Raw genomic sequence first — 17,122 nt, 5'->3', positions numbered from 1 at the left:
ACCCAGACTACTTGGATTCAAGTTCCACCACTTACTAGTTGTATGACCAAGAACAGTTTTCTTAATTTCTTATTGCTTTAGTTATTCATCTATAAAATGGGAATAGCAATAGTATCTACATAGGCTTGTTATGAAGATTTAAGGAATTGATACATGTAAGGTGCATAGGGCAGTATTGGCCCAAAGAAGGTGCTTAGTGAATGCTGGTTATTATTCTTTAAGATATCACCTGGGGTGCCAACAAGACCAGCAAGATGTGTGAGAACTAACACCACAAGTGGTCTATAGTATTTTTTTTTTCTAATGAGAAAATTGAATACATTTACTCATTGACTCTGGAGTGTGTCTGTTTTGACTAAAACAAGAAAGAAGATCCATAAAAAGGCTACTAAAATGAGGACGGGAAAAGAGGGGCTTTCATAGAAGGAGAGAAAATAGATTGGGCTCTGGTCTGGAAAAATGAAGACTGAAATGCTCTATGATGAATTTCATAAAGGACAGGAATAGCATGAATAAATGACTTGTTTATGAAATACTGGAAAATTAGAGCTGGCATGAAAGATGAATACTTTGAGGTGAGGATGTGAACAGATGGTTACTTGACTCTGCTTGCACAGTGAGTCGTTCAGCTAATGGAGCTCATTAGGTCAGAGTTTCAAAGCAAACTGGATGAAGGATATGGGTTATGGCCCCTGCACTATCAAGGGTCATTAGGGATATTTGTTATAAGACCCAGTTTAGTCCCATTCAGCATTTGTAAATAACTTATACATTAATGTAGTACTTAGCCATTTCAAAACACTCAGCAACCTTAATTCATTTGATTCCCACAATACTGATTTACTGAGCTTAGATTGTGGGCAAGGCTCTGCAGAGAATCAAAAGATGAGAGAAATGGCTTGTGGTGGCTTGTGTTGTGTCTGATATATTACCACTCAGAAACACTGTGATGAATTTAATCTGCAGGCTTAATATACTTGGTTCACTTTTACATATAGTGTTTTGAGACTAGAGAATTTTTCTTTTTTTTTTGAGTTCAAGATTGGTATTGTGAAGAAATTCAAGAAATAAAAGTTCTCTTTTTGTGATGTTTTGTCTTCATAAATTCTACCCAGGTCACATTCTGAGGTACAGTTGAACATCTCATTCTTACATTTATTTTTAATTTTGGAGTAGTTATTCATAAAAAGCAATATTGGAGCTGGAAGTTAATGCAGAGTTCTTCTTCTTCAGTTCCCTATTTTATAGCAATGGGTTCTTAAGTGACATGAACAAGGTGGGAAAACTTGGACTAAAGCCCAAGTTCTAGTCTTCTATGTTTTCTTTCCCATCGAACTGCTTCCCGCAGAGGATCAGGGTGATTGTAGTTGAGCTTATTTCTCTGTGTGTATTTGTGTGTGTGTGTGCACATGCTTAGTTACTTCAGTTATGTCCAGCTCTTTGCAACCCTGTAGACTGTAGCCCGCCAAGCTTCTCTGTCCATGGGATTCTCAAGGCAAGAATGCTGGAGTGGGTAGCCATGCCCTCCTCCAGATTTCTGTGTATACAGACTCAGATGTGTTATGCTTTATCTTGGAGCTCTCAGGAATAGATATACTATGGACCCAGTGAAGCTTAAGCTCCAGGGCCCCTCTCTTGTATGAACCTTGAGTGGGGAGAGGAAGCTAGGTTGCAGTCAGGAAACATTTCTATATAAGCATTTTTGGTAAATGATCTAAAGAGATAACATAAGAGATGAACTTGATTTTCCAAGCCTCCATTAAGTTGCTGTGATCTTTTTCACATTCTAAAGAAAAAGAAACGCACTGTTATACCTATTTTCTATTTGTACTTTTGTATTATTTTTCTTGAAGAAGTACCTTTCCCCTGCTACAAGATTATATAAATTTCAGGCTCCATGAAATCTGGATAGGCTTCTGATACCCAAAGATATAGCTGGTTGACATAAGACAAACACCAACAGATATAAAAGCGAGATTGACAGTAACACAATAATAGTAGGAGACGTTAACACCCCACTCACACCAATGGACAGATCATCAAAACAGAAAATTAATAAGGAAACACAAGTCTTAATATAAATAGTGATGACCAGGGTAACCAAAAATTGTGATTTGACTATTTTGGAAAAATGGTAGGAAAGAGAAGGGATATTTGAAGTCACAAAGTTAAATCTTTGGCTACCGTTAAAAGAAGTCAGCATAGAATTGATGTAACAATACAGTAGCATTGTATAATTGATATGAAATGTGAGGTATTGACATAAAACTGATCAATTAGGAAAGAAAACTATTAAGAAACAGTATAAAATTCAATGGCAGGGGAAAACTTCTAAGGAATTAAAAGGAGTTGACTCTGAAAAACAAAACTAAAGAGTGGTGACAAATGGGGCAAGGAGCTACCATATTTTCTTAAACAATAAAAGTGCTATTCAAAATTTTAAATAAAATTAATTTAAAAATAAAAATTTGAAATATTAAAATGAAATTCCAACCAGCTCTTTTTTCCTTGTATAATATTTTAAATTTTATTTTAAATATTTTATTAAAGGATAATTGCTTTACAGATTTTTGCTGTTTTCTGTCAAACCTCAACATGAAGCAGCCATAGGTATACATATATTCCCTCCCTTTTGAATCTCCCTCCCATCTCCCTCCCCATCCCACCCTACTCGGTTGATACAGAGCCCCTGTTTGAGTTTCCTGAGACATATAGCAAATTCCCATTGGCTGTCTATTTTACATATGGTAATGTAAGTTTCCATGTTACTCTTTCCATACATCTCACCCTGTCCTCCCCTCTCCCCATGTCCATAAGTCTATTATCTATGTCTATTTCTTCACTGCTGCCCTGTAAATAAATTCTTCAGTACTATTTTTCTAGATTCCTTATATGTGTGTTAGAAAAAGATATTTGTCTTTCTGACTCACTTCACTCTGTATAATAGGTTCTAGGTTCATCCACCCCATTAGAACTGACTCAAATGCATTCCTTTTTATGGCTGAGTAATATTCCATTGTGTATATGTACCACAATTTCTTTATCCATTCATCTGTCAATGGACATCTAGGTTGATTCCATGTTCTAGCTATTGTAAATAGTGCTGCAGTGAACAATGGGATACATGTGTCTTTTTCAATTTTGATTTCCTCAGGATATATGCCTAGGAGTGGGATTGCTGGGTTATATGGTGGCTTTATTCCTAGTTTTTTAAGGAATCTCCATACCATCTTTCATGGTGGCTCTATCAATTTACATTCCCATCAAAAGTGCAAGAGCATTCCTTTTTCTCCACACCCTCTCCAGCATTTATTGTTTGTAGACTTTTTGATGATGGCTATTCTGACTGGTGTGAGGTGATATTTCTTTGTGGTTTTGATTTGCATTTCTCTAATAATGAGTGATGTTAAACATCTTTTCATGTGTTTGTTAGCCATCTGTATGTCTTCTTTGCAGAAATGTCTGTTTAGGTCTTTTTCCCACTTTTTGATTGGGTTTGTTTTTCTAGCATTGAGTTGCGTGAGCTGCTTGTATATTTTGGAAATTAATCCTTTGTCAGTTGTTTCACTTGCTATTATTTTCTCCCATTCTGAGGGTTGTCTTTTCACCTTTGCTTATAGTTTCCTTTGCTGTGCAAAAGCTTTTAAGTTAATCATGTCCCATTTGTTTACTTTTGTTTTTATGTCCATTACTCTATTAGGTGGATCATAGAGGATCTTGCTTTGATTTATGTCATTGAGTGTTCTGCTTATGTTTTCCTCTAAGAGTTTTATAGTTTCTGGTCTTACAGTTAGGTCTTTAATCCATTTTGAGCTTATCTTTGTGTATGGTGTTAGGAAGTGTTCTAATTTCATTCTTTTGCATGTAGCTGTCCAGTTTTCCCAGCACATCTATTGAAGAGGCTGTCTTTGCCCCATGGTATATTCTTGCCTCCTTTGTCAAATATAAGGTACCCATAAGTGCATGGGTTTATTTCTGGGCTTTCTATCTCATTCCATTGGTCTATATTTCTGTTTTTGTGCCAGTACCACACTGTCTTGATGACTGCAGCTTTGTAGTATAACCTGAAGTCAGGAAGGTTGATTCCTCCAGCTCCATTCTTCTTTCTCAGGACTGCTTTTGCTATTCTGGGTCTTTTGTGTTTCTATATGAATTGTGAAATTTTTTGTTCTAGTTCTGTGAAAAATGTCATTGGTAATTGGATAGGGATCACATTGACTCTGTAGATTACATTTGGTAGTATAGTCATTTTCACAGTATTGATTCTTTCTACCCAGGAACATGGAATATCTCTCCATCTGTTTATGTTGTCTTTTATTTCTTTCACTAGTGTCTTATAATTTTCTGTGTACAGTTCTTTTGTCTCCTTAGGTAAATTTATTCCTAGATGTTTAATTTTTTTTGTTGCAGTGGTGAATGGGATTGATTCTTTAATTTCTCTTTCTGATTTTTCATTGTTACTATATAGAAATGCAAGTGATTTCTGTCTATTGACTTTGTATCCTGCAACTTTGCTAAATTCACTGATTAGCTCTAGTAATTTTCTGATACTATCTTTAGGGTTTTCTATGTATGGTATCATGTCATCTGCAAACAGTGAGAGCTTTACTTCTTATTTTCTGATCTGGATTCCTTTTATTTCTTTTTCTTCTCTGATTGCTGTAGCTAGGACTTCCAGAACTTTGTTGAATAATAGTGGTGAAAGTGGACACCCTTGTCTTGTTCCTGATCTTAGGGGAAATGCTTTCAGTTTTTCACCATTGAGAATAATGTTTGCTGTAGGCTTATCATATATGACCTTTAATATGTTGAGGTAGGTTCCTTCTATGCCCATTTTTTTGAAGAGTTTTAATCATAAATGTGTGCTGAACTTTGTCAAAGGCTTTTTCTGCATCTATTGAGATTATCATATGGTTTGTAATCTTTCAATTTGTTAATGTAGTGTATCACATTGATTGATTTGCATAGATTGAAGAATCCTTGCATTCCTGGAATCAACCCAACTTGATCATGGTGTATGAGCTTTTTGATGTGTTGCTGAATTCTGTTTGCTAAAATTTTGTTGAGGATTTTTGCATCTATGTTCATCAGTGATATTGGCCTGTAGTATTCTTCTTCTGTGTTGTCTTTGTCGGGTTTTGGTATCAGGGTAATGGTGGCCTCATAGAATGAGTTTGGAAGTGTTCCTTCCTCTGCAGTTTTTTGAAACAGTTTTAGAAGGATAGGCATTAGCTCTTCTCTAAATGTTTGACAGAGTTCTCCTGTGAAGCCAACTGATCCTGGGCTTTTGTTTTTGGAGAGATTTTTGATCACAGCTTCAATTTCAGTGCTTATAAGTAGTATCCTATAGTATCCTTTCTTGTACAACTTTTTTTTTGTTGTAGAGTTAATAATCATATTATTTTCTTTTGCTTAATTTCTGTAATCTCTCTGAAAAACTGCCTTTCCTTTCTTTTCATATAGCTTCTTTTTTCAGAGTTCATAATTATTTTTCCTTTGACTTAATTTTCTGTGTATCTAGCTAAATAAATCTTTGGAACTTCTAAGCATTTATCCTATCAATATTATTTGGGGATGTGATCAAACATATCAGATAATCTTCCAGTTTTCCACCACCCTCTCTTTTATTCTCTCCCAGAGACTTCCTTCCATATTCCTTCACCCTCTTGCTCCAGTATGGACTGATTTTTTTCTAAGGTCTGGAAATTTCATATGTTAAGCCTTTGGTTTGATATTTGCTGAGTATAACAATCAGTGGACCGTTTCTAAATCCTAGTGAATTGTTTACGCATTACAAGGAATTTTATCTAAGCAGTTTTTGAAAGTGTATTTTAGTTATCTGGTACCATATAAGGACTGCTTTCATGTTCTAGCTGTCTAGCTTTATATAGTTGGGTGAAGGAAATGCTGCTAGTAATGGATAAAGTACTATATCTGGATACCTGAAATGTCTAGTGATTAAAAGTAGGATTTGCTAGTATATGATACAACTCTTTTTTCTTTTTTTTAGAAAATCTACAACTCCTATTTTTTTTTTTGCCATGCACATTAACCTTAAGGTGAATTACCTGAATTTTGAATCCCAGATAATTATTAAGAATATATTCCCAGACAATTTCTTCTTACTTTCAAACTCTTAATGTTACTTGCCACTGTGAAACTTGGTTTTTAATATATGGAAGTTAAATATAATTTTAAAACATATGATATACTTTAAAAGCGTGATATGAAGTTCTTTTTACATGCTACTTTTTGTTAGCTACATTAGAGACATTATGCAATTATGGGGAATTAACTATACTAGTTCCATAATAGCTCCCCACCAATACTTTGTAAATGCAGACTATTCAGTTAATTCTTACTGTGTACTACAGATTAGACCAATAACATTGCTTTACTTTATTGAAGTAAAAGTTAAGGTCATTACAAGTCATGATTAGGTTTTCTTATGGGGACTTCTTCTTGCCAGATAATTCACTCCCCTGTAAAGGAGGATTAATGTTATCCTAGATAATCTACTATGTAAATCAGGTACAGTGCTAATTCTTTAAAGAAGGAGAATTTTTTTCAGTGTCTTTCAATATATTTCAGTCATGTTCCTTTCCAATCATTGTTGCAATTCAGGTGGCATGCTGTTCAGTTGAATTCTTGTAGAACACATAGCTCTATAATTTTGTTTGATTAATTTTATTTCCTGAGAACATTACTGGAAGAGAAAAAAATGTTTTAAAATCCTTAATATCTTGTTTGAAACAATCAGCCCTGATAATGTTTACAAACAGAGATCAAATCCTCCTCCCAGAGTGCACTGCTGTTGGAATGCCCCTGGCCTCTGTCTCGACCTATAGCACTGAAGCCACTACACATCTCAGGATGCATCACCCCTTCTCCCGTCCTTTTCTGTCTTCCGTAGCATTGTCCACTGAAAGTTGAAGACAGACAGGAGTGGTGAATCCCCAGGGGCAGGTTAATCCACCCTGTTTGCCTGAGTTAAGGAATTGGGTGGTGATAGCGTTCAAACCCAGAAATGGAGGAAACAGAGAAACACCAACTAGATATTGTGGCAGAATTTCTTGCTTTCTATCAAAGAAGTGGTTACTTACTACCCTGCTTGATGCCCTGAGACTTAAAAAATTGAAGGGTTTTTCTAATATCTTCATTTCAGCCCAAGGTTATTACTACATGTAGAGTGTTAGTGGTTAGTTTGGTGTAGTAGTTCATTTCCATCAGTGTCATGGGACTTTTCCTGGATTTTGGTATGTGTGATTTTTTTCCCCTGTAATTTTGAATGGTTTAAAATGAATGATTGTACTATTTGGGTGTTTTGTGTAAAGGATTTTCTGTTACTTGCATTTATATTATATAACTGAAAGCTTACCGAAGATAAATGTGTTTACTCATTCAACTGACTATGAAAACTTTTGATTTGTCTCATCAGTTAGATTCAACCTCACTTCTCTCCGAGGAACAGTTAAGGTGTCTTCTGGATGAATGCTCGTTCAAACAAAAATCCACAGTTAGACTGTCTCCAGAAAGAGAAGAGAAAGACATTGAGGATATGATACCTGAGTTCCCCCAACCTTCTGGATCTATTCTCTCTGAGTCATTAAGCAGGTCAAAAACAAAGGTTCGAAGCACTGAGGTGGAGGACATAAATGTGCCTAAGAATGTAGAATGTGAAACATCTAGAGGCTACTTTCTCACCAAAGCCTTGGCTGGGCATCACATGTCACCAGCTCTTCTCCTTGAAGCAGAGAATGTGAAATGCCTTCAGTTTTCTGAGGACAATGTTATTAGTGATGCAGAAGACTACTTTATGTCTAAGACTCTGGGCATTGGGAGACTGAAAAGGCCCTCTTTCTTGGACGATCCACTGTATGGCCTCAGTGTGAGCCTTTCATCTGAAGACCAGCATGTGAAACTCAGCCCTCCAGAGAGACTCAAACCAGGTGAGGCTTGGAGAATACACTGAGAATCATCTTTATGAAATACCTCAATGTAAAGGTAATACAGTTCAAAATATAGCAGAATAAGGAGGTATACTTGAAAGTCACAGATGGGTCAATTAAGAGCATGCTAATGTAAGAACATATTTATTAATGTTTATATCAGATCATTGTTGGGATTAGTACTCTTACAAAATACATTATTTTTAATGATAACTAATGCCATTATTAGTTATGGTAGTTATGGTCATCCAGAAAGCAGTGTTGATTTCAGAGGAAAAGAGAAATTAGTTTGAGTGGCTACAAATAATTAGATTTGCTTAGTATTTTAACTTCCAAATATCAGTGATGAATATTTGTTCCAAGGAATGAATTCATGGAATGCTGTGTATCATTGTGGTTTTGTTAGTTTCAGTACACAAACTTCCAGTCCCAGCTGCTTGTATATTGTCAGGGTTTTTTTTTTTTTTTTTTTTGATCCAGTGTTGCATCTTACCAATGGTACAAAATACCAAAATACCAATTATGGAAAGTTTTTTGATGTAAACAAATATTCAATTATTTATGTTAGAGGTCTAACATAGTCTATGTTATATTTGTTGAGTTTATTTAAATAACTTCAACTTTTCCTCTCATGTAGATTAAAATATATTTCCTATTAAATCTATACCTATTACCTATTACATCAGTAATCTATTAATTCTGAACTAACTCCTTAGCCCTGTATTTCTAACTGCCATCTGGATATGAACTCAAATGAATTTCCTCATCCTTCCCTCTCAACTCAGATTTTCCTCTTGACTTCCATTTCCTCAATCACCCAGGCTTAAAATGTGAGTCATCATTGATTCTTCCATTTCCCTCGCTTCCCACTTCCAGTCTTCAAATCTTGTTTGTTCTGCTTCTGCAGTGTCTCCCATGTCCATCACTCACTCCCTTGCTGTTCCTACCCTCTCAGCTGGATCAGTGCGGTAACCTGATCGGGTATCTGCGCTCTGCTGTCTCTTCTCCTGCCATTGTCAACCACCTAAACTTATACCCCCAAAGTACAACTTTGATGAACACACTCTCCAGCTCAAAAAGCTTCTATTGCTCTCCTCTGTCTGTTGAATGAAATTTGAATTCCTTCACTTGCTGTTCAAGGCCTTCAGAATCTAACCTGAAGTTGTCTTCATAATCAGTCTCTATGTAGTTTCTTAAATGTTATTCAGATTATATAGCTAATTTGGGCTCAGGATGTACAGTGCTCTCTATGTTGCTCAAGACTGTTTCTTCTCAGGCATGTGCAGGTATACCTTCAATGGTAGTTGAATTCTAACCCCATCCTGTCTAAATGTAACCTTCCCTGCTCCTCCCTTTTAAGAGTTTTACTTCTCTTCTGAATGTCCAAGGGTATTAGTCCCCTATCACATCATTTTACACACAGTCTCACATTGTTAGGGACACACATCCATATACTCTTCCTTAGAACTATGTAACCTTTTTGAGGACAGAGGTCCTATCTTCTGATTCATTGTTATATCTTCTCTGATGTCCAAAGTGCTGCCTTAAATCAAGTGCCTGTTTAATAAATAAAGGAATTTAAATTATCCAGGTTTAGATGTGTGAGTGCATGCTAGGCTGCTTCAGTCATGTCTGACCTTTGAGACCCTATGGACTGTAGCCCATCAGACTCCAGGAATTTTCCAGGCAAGAATACTGGAGTACGTTGCTGTATCCTCCTCCAGGGGATCTTCCCAACCCAGGGATCAGACTCACCTTTCTTACATCTCCTGCATTGACAGGCAGGTTCTTTACCATTAGCACCATCTGGGAAGCCCCAGCTTTAGAATAATACACTGAAAATGCAGTTCACATTTATTCTTTGCATTGTGAATGAAAGCAGGTGGTATCGCTTAAGAATTATGCAAGCCTGATATTCTAAAGATTTGGAACTTTTTTTTTTTCTTTTTTAGTGAAATTCCACAAGCTATACTCTTTTTACCTAGCAGCAGAGTTTACTTACAACAGGTAATTCAGTTAAATGAGTGTGCTGTGTCTTCTCCCACCAACCATCTTCACTTAACAAATAGACTGTAAGAACTTTGTTCTACTCAATAGCAGTGTATTTTTCTTTTTGGACAAAAAGTTTTTATTAGGACGAAAGTATCGGCATTTCTTTTTTGTCAGCTGTAATCAAAACATATTCAGTTGGGTATGATGATTTATTGTGTATGGGGTCTCATTCTCATGGAGTCAGTATGTGGGGGTTGAGGAGATCATTTTACTGAGATATGACATTACTTCTATGTGAATGTCGGTCACACTGATGTATATCTGTCGCCAGGTAGAGCATGAAAATATGGAATGAACTAGAATTTAATGTGACATAATGGAAAGAAGCTCTGGTGATTTACTTTTAACTTCTGAAAAAATGCCTCTGATGGCTCTAGATATTCCCAGTGTTTGACTAAAACAACCCTGTGATTATGGAGGTTTAAGATAGAATAGATGTGAATATATGAACCATATTTTACTTTCTGTTTATTACATGATAAACTTTAAGGAATAAATCCTACATTATTATTTTGGATGCTTGTCAGCCTATCTGAAGCTGGGAGTTTTTCTTTTACTAACCTCAACATTTACAATTATTAAAATAACTGCTAATCAATTTATTCTAAAATACCAAATTGGACATTATGTGATTTATGCAAAAGTGAACCCCAAAACTAAATGCTAAACCAGTTTTCTTGGCAAAAAGCCTTTTAAAGATGTCATTATAATGAGAAATTACAGTGTATTCAGCTGTTATGTTATATTCCTTCTCTTTCTCAGGAAATAGATACGTGTGAATACATGATTCAGATGAGATTTCTGTAAGCAGACAGGAAGAAAACAAGAAAAATCATTCATCATTTTCTCTTTAAGTAGCAAATATATTGTTTTATTTTCCTACATGAACTGAGGTCTGTTATGAATTTTAAAATTCTGCTTCTAAAAGATAGAGTCAGATAAAACTTCAGTTCAGTTGCTCAATCGTGTCCAACTCTTTGCGACCCTGTGAACCGCAGCACGCCAGGCCTCCCTATCCATCACCAGCTCCCGGAGTTTACCCAAACTCATGTCCATTGAGTCCGTGATGCCATCCAACCATCTCATCCTCTGTTGTCCCCTTCTCCTCCTGCCCTCTATCTTTCCCAGCATCAGGGTCTTTTCAAATGAGTCAGCTCTTCGCATCAGGTGGCCAAAGTGTTGGAGTTTCAGCTTCAACATCAGTCCTCCAATGAACACCCAGGACTGATCTCCTTTAGGATGGACTGGTTGGATCTCCTTGCAGTCCAAGGGACTCTCAAGAGTCTTCTCCAACACCACAGTTCAAAACCATCAGGGTCCAAATTTAGTGACACTGAGGACCAATTTCAATTGTGGTATTGAAGATAAGGATTTGCTTCACAGATGTATTAGAAGTTTCCAGTGTGAAGTACCTCATTTTGGGGGAAGTGTAGTTGATTTATAATATTGGTTTCAAGTGTGTAGCATAGTGAGTCAATATTTTTGCATATTATACTCTATTAGTGATTATTACAAGATAATGTCTAGAATTCCCTGTGCTATACAATATATTTTTGTTGCTTATCTATTTTACACATAGTAGTTTGTATCTCTTAATCACATATCACTAACTTGCCCCTTCTCCTTCCCTCTCCCCTCTGGGAACCATTAATTTGTTTTCTCTATGTGTGAGTCAGTTTGTTTTGCTGTATACATTGATTTGTATTATCTTTTAGATTTCATATGTAATTGATATTATACAGTATTTGTCTTTCTTTGTCTGACTTATTTAAGTATAATATACTCTAGGTTCATTTGTATTGCTGTAAATGGTAGAATTTCATTCATTTTATGGCTGAGTAATATTCCATTATAGGTAGGTAGGTAGGTAGATAGATATGTCACCTCTTATGTATTTGTCTGTTGGTGGTCACTTGGATTCCAACCATATTTTGACTATTGTAAATAGTACTGTTAAGAACTTTGGGATACATGTGTTTTTTTGATTTAGTCTTTTAATTTTTTTTTTTTCCTGAGTATAGAACCAGGAGTGGAATTGTTGGATCATATGGTAGTTCTCTTTTTAGTTTTTTGAGGAAACTATATACGGTTTTCCACAGTGAATGTACCAATTTACATTCCCACAGACAGGGTACAAGGGCCCCTTTATTCCACATCCTCTCTAACATTTGTTAGTTGTAGACTTTTGGATGATAGCCATTCTGACAGTTGTGAGGTGATAATTGCATTTTATTTTGATTTGCATTTCTCTGATAATTACAGTGTTGATTATACTTTTTATGTGCCTGTTAGTCATCTGCATGTCCTCTTTGGAAAAATGTCTGTTCAGATCTTCTGTTCCTTTTTTGATTGGGTTGTTTTTTGATACTGAGTTGTATTAACTGTTTGTATATTTTGGATATTAAACCCTTGTTGGTCATATCATTTGTAAACATTTTCTCCTATTCTGCAGGTTGTCTCTTTGTTTCATTGATGGCTCCTATTGTTGTGCAAAAGCTTTGGAGTTAGGTTATGTTTGTTTATTTATGCTTTTACTTTTTTTGCCTTAGGCTACAGACTAAAAAAATTTACTACAATTTATGTCAAAAAATGTTATGCCTATTTTGTCTTTTAAGAGTTTTATGGTTTCAGTTGTTACGTTTATGCTTTTAATCTGTTTTGAGTTTATTTTTACATATGTTGTGAGGAAATGTTGTAACCTCATTCTTTTATATGTAGTTTCCCAGTTTTCCCAGCACCACTTATTAAAGAGAGATTTTTTTTCTCCATTGCATATTCTTGCCTTCTTTGTCACTGATGAATCGACCATAGGTGCATTGGTTTATTTCTGGGCTCTCTGTTCTATTCCACTGATCTACATGCCTGTTTTTCTGCCAGTACCATGCTGTTTTGATTTCTGTAGCTCTGGTATAGTTTAAAGTCTAAAAGGGTTATACATCCAGCTTTGTTCTTATTTTTTCTCAAGATTGTTTTGGCAATTTGGGGTCTTTTGTGGTTCCATATGAATTTTAGGATTATTTATTCTTGTTCTGTGGAAAATGGAAAATGTCATAGGTATTTTGATAGGTATTGCATTAAATCTGTAGATTGCTTAGGGTAGTATAGCCATTTTAACAATATTAATGCTTCCAATCCAAGAGCACAGGATATTTTTCCATTTCTGTGTATCATCTTCAATTTCTTATATAAATGTTTTATAGTTTTCAGAATATAGGTCTTCTACCTCCTTGGTTAAGTTAATTCCTACGTATTTTATTCTTTTTGATGTGATTTTAAAAGAGATTGGTTTTAAAAAGGAAACTTTTCTTTTTCTGATAGTATTATTGGTATATGGAAAAACAATAGACTTCTGTGTATTAGTCTTATATCCTGTTCCCTTGTTGAATTTATTTATTAGTTCTAATGGGTTTTAGGTGGAGAATTTAGAGTTTTCTATATAAAGTATCATCTTTATATAGTGTCATCTACAAATATGATAGTTTTACTTCTTCCCTACCCTTTTGTTATCTTTATTAAAAAAAACAGCTCTTGGTTTCCTTGATCTTTTCTAATTTTTTGTTCCTGTTTATTTCCTCTTTGATCTTTATTATCTCCTCCTTTCTGAGTTGACTCTGCTCCCTCTAAGTGTGTGTTTTCCCTCTCTCTTTTCAAAGCTCTTGCCCCAGAGCAGGGGACTGCTGAAATAAGTAAGGTCCATGCACAGACAGAAGTCTGATGTGCTGCTCATGGAGGCAGCTGTGTCTTTGCTCAGATGCAGGCTTGAGTGCTAGTCACCTTTGTTCCTCACAACTGATCACTGCCCCCAGCTTCTACCACCCCTGCGCTCTGGTGGAACCATTCCATGGGGCTGACTGGGGCCCATGTGGAGTCTTGATGTGTATCAAGAGGTGAGTTGTGGTGGAGCAATTGTTGTCAGAGATCTGAGCAGTTTCTGAGATTCCATTTGAGTAAATGCCAACAATGGCAACTGCCATCCCACCCAGACTCCACCTCAGGTCTGGGTTACCTCTCTGTCCTACAGTTGAGTCGTTTCTTGGTCGTGGGCACCTCAGATTCAGGGCCATGGTGTGGCATGGGGTGAGCAGGCTGGAGCTTCGGCTGAGGCATATGGCAAGGCAGGTGTGGAAAACCAGCTGCTCCTAGAGCAAATGTCTCTCTGTCCTGCCTTAGGCCTAGCCAGCATGTGTGCACTCTACACGAACAGTCTAAACTTCCCATAACCCTTCTAATTGTTCCAGAGGTCCTCCAACAAGCCAACGGGCTTATCTCCCCTGTGTAAGACCCAAGACTGGAGCACCCAATCTATTGCTTGAACTGCTCACTCCCCGGGCCAGGTGTCTGCTTGAGTAATCTCCATTTTCATCTTAATCCTCTCCCAGGGGCCCAGGTCCTGTCCCAATTGCTTTTCTTCCCTTCCTAATTCTTACAGCCTTGGCTGTATAGGAGTCCTTCTGCCAGTTTGTTTTCAGAGAGAACTGTTTCACATTAGATGTGTTTTTGATGTGTTTGTGGGAGAAGGTGAGCTTCATGTCCTTTCACTCTGCCACCTTGATTGCCCCCTCCTGAAGTACTTCATTTTTCATTTTGTGCTTTAAGCTTAGTGGTAACTACTGTTATTTGACTTTTTGGATACAAGGTCCAGTAAATTCAGTGTTACACTCACTCACTGTTGGGTTTCAGAAGACCGATAAATAGCATCTTCTCTTTCCCACTCCTATCAAACCAACTGAGAGATGTATGCTGCTGCTAGGTCACTTCAGTCGTGTCTGACTCTGTGCGACCCCATAGACAGCAGCCCACCAGGCTTCCCCATCCCTGGGATTCTCCAGGCAAGAACACTGGAGTTGGTTGCCATTTCCTTTTCCAATGCATGAAAGTGAAAAGTGAAAGTGAAGTCGCTCAGTTGTGTCCGACCCTCAGCAACCCCTTGGACTGTAGCCTACCAGGCTCCTCCATCCATGGGATTTTCCAGGCAAGAGTACCAGAATGGGGTGCCATGGCCTTCTCCTGAGAGATGTATAGATTCTGACAAATGAAGATTAGGAGGTTGGCTTTATTGCTGATGAAAAGTAGGGGATTGATGTCACCTGGGTAGGAAGCCAAATGGTCTTCTTGATGTTATGCCCTCAAGATAAACCTACATACTCACTCTGGCAGAGGTGAAAATCATCAAGCCTCAGCCATGGAGACCTGTCCATGTGGATCAGTAGTACAGAGGAGCAAAGGGCACCCTGGCAGAGAATAGTGACCCCCTTGCAGAGAGGAATGAGTTGAGCACGCTGTTTCTTCCCCTAGACTCACCAATCAGATAACTGACTGTTGTTACCCATGGTGGGGGTGAAGCTGGATGCATCTCCACTGAAATATCCCCCACATGGAAGTGTGAGAGGAGTAAGTGGTCTTTGATCACATCAACCACCGAGACACTGCGAGGTACACTAGTGCTGCAGGTCTGTGGTTAGTCTAGTACTTAATCAAAGCTTCTTATGCTGAATTGATTTCTAGATAATCAAAAAGGCATCTATGCATGTACAGTATTGTTTTTTTTTTCTAATCAAGCACTTGAGCTGCTTATCAACACATTCATGTAACTAAGTGGAAAATATGATTGGCAAATAGCAAAGATAGAGTAAGGCATAAATGGACACAAAGTCAATCATGCAGTAAAAAAGGGGAACTGGACTACACTAATTTTTCAAGGGAAACAGTGAAATTTCCCATAGGACCCATTTATTGAATAATTTTTTAAAAAATATCTATAACAAGTGTAACAGTGAATCAGATAGGGTTATTTTTAACATAATACCACTAAATGAAAACTAAGGAGACCAACTGTCTTGGTTTGCTCAGGAGTGTCTTGATTGTACGGTGAATGTCCCTTGTCTTGTGTAGCCCTCAGTCTCTGGCAAACTGGGATGGTTCAGTTCAGTTCAGTTCAGTTGCTCAGTCATGTCTGACTCTTTGCGACCCCATGAATCGCAGCATGCCAGGCCTCCCTATCCATCACAAACTCCCAGAGTTTACTCAAACTCATGCCCATCGAGTCAGTGATGCCATCCAGCCATTTCATCCTCTGTTGTCCCCTTCTCCTCCTGCCCCCAACCCCTCCCAGCATCAGAGTCTTTTCCAGTGAGTCACTTCTTCACAACAGGTGGTCAAAGTATTGGAGTTTCAGATTCAGCATCAGTCCTTCCAGTGAACACCCAGGACTGATCTTTAGGATGGACAGGTTGGATTCCCTTGCAGTCCAAGGGACTCTCAAGAGTCTTCCCCAACACCATCATTCAAAACATCAATTTTTCGGCGCTCAGCTTTCTTCATAGTCCAACTCTCACATCCATACATGACTGGAAAAACCATAGCCTTGACTAGACAGACCTTTGTTGGCAAAGTAATGTCTCTGCTTTTTAATATGCTGTCTAGGTTGGTCATAACTTTCCTTCCAAGGAATAAGCGTCTTTTAATTTCATGGCTGCAGTCACCATCTGCAGTGATTTTGGAGCCCCCCAAAATAAAGTCTGACACTGTTTCCACTGTCTCCCCATCTATTTCCCATGAGGTAATGGGACCAGATGCCATGATCTTAGTTTTCTGAATGTTAAGCTTTAAGCCAACGTTTTCAGTCTCCTCTTTCACTTTCATCAGGAGGCTTTTTAGTTCCTCTTCACTTTCTGCTTATCTGAGGTTATTGATATTTCTCCCGGCAACCTTGATTCCAGCTTGTGCTTCTTCCAGCCCAGCGTTTCTCATGATGTACTCTGCATATACATTAAATAAGCAGGGTGACAATATACAGCCTTGACGTACTCCTTGTCCTATTTGGAGCCAGTCTGTTGTTCCATGTCCAGTTCTAACTGTTGCTTCCTGACCTGCATACAGGATTCTCAAGAGGCAGGTCAGGTGATCTGGTATGCCCATCTCTTTCAGAATTTTCCACAGTTTATTGTGATCCACACAGTCAAAGGCTTTGGCATAGTCAATAAAGCAGAAATAGATGTTTTTCTGGAACTCGCTAGCTTTTTCAATGATCCAGCAGATGTTGGCAATTTGATCTCTGGTTCCTCTGCCTTTTCTAAAACCATCTTGAACATCTGGAAGTTCTGGTTCATGTATTGCTGAAG

The 17,122-nt window shown here is 37.5% G+C and overlaps 1 protein-coding gene across 6 annotated transcripts in view; it reads left to right on the top strand.

Annotated features, from left to right (window-relative positions):
- Nucleotides 1-17,122, top strand: part of FSIP1 (fibrous sheath interacting protein 1) — a 222,348-nt gene that overhangs the window by 195,280 nt on the left and 9,946 nt on the right. For all 6 annotated transcript variants that reach the window (XM_070468987.1, XM_070468986.1, XM_070468988.1 and 3 more), the window contains one exon: nucleotides 7,439-7,949. In XM_070468987.1, the coding sequence (XP_070325088.1) occupies nucleotides 7,439-7,949 (511 nt within the window). The remainder of the gene's footprint in view (nucleotides 1-7,438; nucleotides 7,950-17,122) is intronic.

This window comes from Odocoileus virginianus, chromosome 6, assembly GCF_023699985.2.
Source record: "Odocoileus virginianus isolate 20LAN1187 ecotype Illinois chromosome 6, Ovbor_1.2, whole genome shotgun sequence".
In the NCBI taxonomy this organism is placed as follows: domain Eukaryota; kingdom Metazoa; phylum Chordata; class Mammalia; order Artiodactyla; family Cervidae; genus Odocoileus; species Odocoileus virginianus.
This window is presented reverse-complemented; position numbering and strand designations above follow the sequence as displayed.